The 5,665-nt window shown below is 48.3% G+C and overlaps 1 protein-coding gene across 1 annotated transcript; it reads left to right on the top strand.

Moving 5' to 3' along the window:
* Nucleotides 1-1,421: 1,421 nt before the first annotated feature.
* Nucleotides 1,422-5,065, top strand: LOC123104598 (aspartate--tRNA ligase 2, cytoplasmic). The gene is made up of 10 exons (XM_044526471.1): nucleotides 1,422-2,040; nucleotides 2,148-2,258; nucleotides 2,407-2,520; nucleotides 3,109-3,402; nucleotides 3,475-3,585; nucleotides 3,689-3,742; nucleotides 3,883-3,962; nucleotides 4,056-4,171; nucleotides 4,441-4,555; nucleotides 4,679-5,065. Exons 1-10 carry the CDS (start codon nucleotides 1,501-1,503, stop codon nucleotides 4,803-4,805), a joined length of 1,662 nt encoding a protein of 553 aa, XP_044382406.1. The 5' UTR covers nucleotides 1,422-1,500; the 3' UTR covers nucleotides 4,806-5,065.
* The last annotated feature ends 600 nt before the right edge of the window (nucleotides 5,066-5,665 follow it).

The raw sequence follows: 5,665 nt of genomic DNA, 5'->3' as shown, positions 1-5,665 counted from the left end.
CTGAGCAGCCACCAATTTATGGTGTAGGGGGTGGGCTATTTATAGCCAGGAGACAACCCGACCTGATTTGTCCAAAATGACCCTGGGTTACTAAGGAACTGACACGTGTCCAACGGTTAGATTTCAAACACATGCGGCAGCTTGACTTGGACTATAAGTTAAGCTGGCTCATCCAGCTTTGGATAAGATTTGCTCTCATAGTTTTCGCTCGAAGACATAGGATTTGGTTGAGCATCACATCAGTCACTCTGACTTTGTTCACTTGGACCTCACTTAACAGTGCGGTGGTTCCTATGACTCAACAAAGAAGAAAATGAAACTACGAAACAACTATGTCTTCGTACTTCATGGTCTTCATACGATGTCTTCTCATGTTATAGTCTTTAAATGTGAATCTTTTCACAGGCCACCATTGTCTTTAATGTCTTCACACATTTTTAGGAGTCATCTCTGGTAGGTAAACCGAATCAATATGGGACTACTACTTATGTTATCCTGCAATTCTCACAAACACATTAGTACCTCAACCAAGTTTGTTGTCAATACTCCAAAACCAACTAGGGGTGGCACTAGATGCACTTACAGCCATGGCCATCACCACCGCTACAGCTTCATGGCCTACCTGCTCCAGGCTCTCCTCTCATCCTCTGGTCCTCGTACTCGAACCGCCGGCCATCAACGTCGGCGTGCTCCTCTCGCCTTTAGCGCTGGGATCTCAGCTCTGCATCGGAGACGAGGAAAAGGGGACCGAGGTGAGGAAGACAACAGAGTGGATAAGGTCTTTTCCTTTCCCTTTTTGTAGGGAGACAGATGGACCGGTTTCCTTATCGATCTGAGCCGTCGTCGCGTAGTGCGGCCGCTCGATACAACGAAAACGTGTGCACACACTTTTTAGATTTTAGGTTTTTTTGAGACGTAGATCATCGTTTCTATTAACCAAACAGCTCAGGATGTCGCTGGATACGAACCCGAGCACAAAGTCAGGAATAGTCCTGGCCATGGGAAGCCCGGCCCGAAAAAGCCCGACCCGGCCCGGCCCGACGCTGCTCTCGGGCCGGGTTCGGGCCTAGATTTTGAGCCCAATGACGCGGACCCATCGTTTTTGCAATTTTTTTAAGGGGTCTGGCCCGAGGCCCGTCGGGATTTTATGTGTTCGGGCTGGGCTCGGGCCTAAAAACCAGGCCCGATGGCCAGGCCAGGCCCAGGCCTGTGTTTTTTGTCTCGGGTTTGGCTAGGGCCATCCCGAAGCCCGGCCCAGCCCGAGGTTTGGCCAGGTATAGTCAGGAACTTGATCCGGCTGGGGAGTGAGTCAAGACCGTGGCCGCCACGGAACGACGCGCGAACGTAGCCGCCACGATACCCGAACGAGCTATTTGGGCCTGTATATACAGTATATATATAATCCCAGTAGCATAGAAGCACGCCTAAAGCCTCCGCCCGCCGCCGTCGCCCACGCAACCTTGCTCCACCGCTCGCTTCCTCCCCGCCGGCGACGACGTGATGTCTTCCGAGCCCGAGAGACCGCCGCCCGCCCCCGAAGCGGGCGTCCCCGCAGCCACCCTCAGCAATAAACAACGGAAGAGGGACGCCCGGAAGGCCGAGAAGGCGGCCAAGTACGCGCAGCAGCAGAAGCCCGCCGCCGAGGACCCCTCGCCGGAGCACGGGCAGCAGAAGCAGCAGCAGCCCGCCGCCGCCGAGGACGACCCCTCGGCGGCCAACTACGGCGACGTCCTCCCCGGGGAGATCCTCCCCGCGGCGGTCCCCGACGGACCGTGGGCCGAGATCGGCCGCCTCGACAAGGCCGCCGCCGGCCGCTCCGTGCTGGTCCGCGCGTGGGCGCAGGCGGTCTACCGCGGGTCCAAGACCAAGAACGTGGCCTTTATCGAGCTGCGGCGGGGGATGAGCACCGTGCAGTGCGTGCTCGCCGGCAGCGCCCAGATGATGCTCTTCGCCTTGTCCCTCCCCAAGGAGTCGATCGTCGTCGTGGAGGGCGCCGTCGCCCTCCTCGACAACCCCCTCAGATACACCACAGTGCGAGAGGTTTCTTTCTGCCGTAGCTCATCTTTGTCTGTCTGTTCGAGTTGTCAGCTGACATACAAACTACAGGAGTTATTTTGATTTTGTGATCCCCGTTTGATGGCCGGCAGGTGGAGATTCAGGTGAGGAAGCTCTACTGCATCAGCAGGGCCGCCCCGAAGCTACCGATCAGCGTGGAGGATGCCGGCCGGAGTGCGGAGGAGTTTGCAAAAGCTGAAGCAGTATGTCAGTCTGCACAATCTGCGTATTTGCTTGCCTGCTCCTCTTTGAACGCATGAAGGAGGAGGACACAGTTTTGTTGTTGCTCCAATAAATTCTCCGACGATGATGATATCTGGGTTCAGCTGATGGGATCTTGTTGTTTTGCAGAAGGGGGTGCCACTTCCCTGCGTTGGTCAGGACACACGCTTGGACTATCGAGTTATTGACCTGCGCACGGCGGCGGGTCAAGCCGTTTTCCGTGTACAGCATCAAGTTGAAAACGTCGGTATTTGTTCTTGCTTGCTTTTAGGACTGCTGCTATCAGTGATGTGTTCATGAATTGAGTTTGCAGAACTAAACATACCATGTTATGTAGTAATATGTTGTGTAGCTTAGATAAGATATTCTACTTCGACACTGAATTAAACGTATCTGATCTGGTGAACCCTTTGAGTCGTTGGGCCAAAGCGTGGCATTGGCTGGGCTGCTGCGTGGGGATTTCAGTGATATTTTTGTGCGTATTCTAGAAAAAATAAAACCTTTGAGTCTCAACCTGTGATCATTTTGTACCAGCAAAACAAGCCTGCATTGAGTACTGTGCTGGACTTTTAAGTTGTTTCAGATACTGATCGATTCAGTGATCCTAATGTGATGCCTGCAATGCATGCCATACAATTCTGTCTGATTACACTAATGATCAGATTGAGTTTAACATTCTGCATCGAATATGGATTTGTCAAGCCAATGCATATGCATTTACAAGAGCTGTTTTGTCAAGGCTCCAGGGATTTATTTTATATTCATTTCTGCAGCATGTGATTTTTTTTCCAGCTGGTTAGTAAAGTATTTACCATTGTTTGATACTCGCAGAAATTCAGGGAATATCTGTCGTCAAAAGACTTTATTAGCATCCACACTCCGAAGCTGATTTCAGGGTCAAGTGAAGGTGGAGCAGCAGTATTCAAACTTGAATATAAGAATGGCAAGTGTGCCTGTTTAGCACAATCGCCTCAGCTGCACAAGCAGATGGCTATCTGTGGTGGGTTCTGTCGTGTCTTTGAGGTTGGGTCTGTGTTTAGAGCTGAAGATTCCAACACACATAGGCATCTGTGTGAGTTTGTTGGTTTGGACGCTGAAATGGAGATTATGAGGCACTACTTTGAGGTGAGCAAGTTTGGTAGAGTGCTCTTCTTCATTTACAAACACGGCAATGGCTGAACTTGTTTCTTTAAACAGGTTTGCGATATTGTGGATGGATTATTTGTAGAATTGTTCAGACACTTGAATGAAAATTGCAAGACGGAACTTGAGGCAATTAATAGGCAGTATCCGTTTGAACCAGTGAAGGTAAAATATTTGTTGCTTCTTATTGATTGGTGGTTCCAGTAATGTTACAATATCTGGGTTTTTGTAGCTGAAATGGCGACTCACATTGTGTTAATTCCTGCAGTACCTAGAGAGTACCTTGAGGCTCAGTTACGAGGAAGGAATACAAATGTTGAAGGTACAAACATGTTTTGAATTTTATGCTGTTTTCGTGCAGTATATAACTGCTACTTTAACTCTACTGTACACAGCCTGATGTATGACATCATAATAAGAAAAGAAAAAGAATTAAGCATTGGTGATTTATTTGCTTGGCAGGAAGCTGGAACAGAAATCGAGCCTATGGCTGACCTCAACACTGAAGCTGAGAAAAAACTTGGTCAGCTTGTTAGGGAGAAGTACGTACAAGTGTCAACACTGCAACGCTTATGTTCATTTCATCATTTTGTCTTTTCTATTAACTTAACTCGCTCTTGCTGTAAAATTTGTAGGTATGACACTGATTTTTTCATTCTTTATCGATATCCTTTGGCGGCACGCCCCTTCTACACCATGCCTTGCTATGACAACCCAGCGTACAGCAACTCATTTGATGTCTTCCTTCGAGGTGAGCACAAAAATTGCTCAAGCTTTACCTGACACCATTATGATGTATTAGTTAGTTTATTTAGTTGCAACTTGCAAGTATTTTTCAGGCCATCTGAATATATGAATATACTAGCATTAGGACCATCAGTGCCAGTGGGGATAGTTTCTGTTCCACACTCTGCATCTTATGGTGTCTGACTAGTACTCCTACCTGATTTCCTGAAGTTGGAGCAGTGATGAAGTGTTGAATTTGCTGAACAAACTTTGCACTTCTTGCTTACTCGACAGGTGAGGAAATAATTTCCGGAGCACAAAGAATACATGAACCCGAGCTGCTGGCCAAACGTGCGGCCGAGCATGGAATCGATAAGAGTTCTATCAAGTGGTACATCGAATCGTTTAGGTGTGTTGATCCACAAACCCGTGTCTGCGATCATTTAGTGTTGCAGCACCTACCATGTAGTTATATTTGCTAGGTCTCTGCCTCTTGATGTGATTCTCATTTGAGAAATGCTTACTGTTGCAGGTACGGCACACCTCCTCATGGCGGGTTCGGGGCCGGGTTGGAGAGGGTGGTCATGTTGTTCTGCGGACTGAACAACATCCGGAAGGCATCGTGTTTCCCTCGTGACCCGCAGAGGCTGAGTCCATGATCTCCGTCCCTCTGAGAGCGAGCCTGATCCATGCTTATTCTAGCTATGATGACCTTTTCGATGCTTAGTTACCTCTACCTTTAAAGCAATGTTCTGCTGTTAGTGGTTATGAAACTGTCACCTTGATGTGCGTAGTAGTAGGCGAGTTTTGATAGAAGATCAAAGACTTAAGCATGGAGAAGTTTGCAGATAATTGAGAATCGGCATGTTGTTCTCTCTGTCTGGTTAACTTCTTCCCACACAGGGAAGTTGCCAATTAACTCTACTCTTTGCATCGCCTACTATCTATCGCATGAAACAAGGGAAATTCTGGCAAGGCGTGATTTTCGGCTGTGTTGATAGAGAATAAATGTCCACTCCAATTAATGGTGAACAGAACAAGTCTATATGTTAGTCACATTGCATCCACCACATGCTTTATTTACAAGTGCGAGTTGCCTTTTGCTCTCTCCTTCCCCGTTTCATTTTTGCAACAATAACTTTCTCTCCACTCTGAATTCTAGAGGATATTTTCTGGGCGCACCGTGCCGTCGTCCCTCCTTTCCTGGTAGGTCCTCGCCTCCCACCTCCACCGCCCACCGGCGTGGGAGTGCACTGATCATGGATCTCTACCCCGCTTTAGAGGATTTACTTCGTTGCTGATGGGGATGACACTGATCATGTGAATAAATTTTCCTTAAGTGTCTCCAGCTCCAGGGTGATGATGTCTCATTGGCGTAGATTCATGAAACCTAAAAATTGATCACTGATCCAATTCCACTACCTCTACGGGATGTTGTGGTTTGCAGGGTATCATGGTATGTCGATGTGGTGGTGTGGCTACCCTTTACAGTCTTTTTTTCTTGAGGGGTAGAATGCGA

The sequence above is a fragment of the Triticum aestivum genome, chromosome 5A (assembly GCF_018294505.1).
Source record: "Triticum aestivum cultivar Chinese Spring chromosome 5A, IWGSC CS RefSeq v2.1, whole genome shotgun sequence".
Classification (NCBI taxonomy): domain Eukaryota; kingdom Viridiplantae; phylum Streptophyta; class Magnoliopsida; order Poales; family Poaceae; genus Triticum; species Triticum aestivum.
The sequence above is the reverse complement of the archived record's forward strand: the minus strand, read 5'-3'. Positions and strand labels throughout refer to the sequence as shown.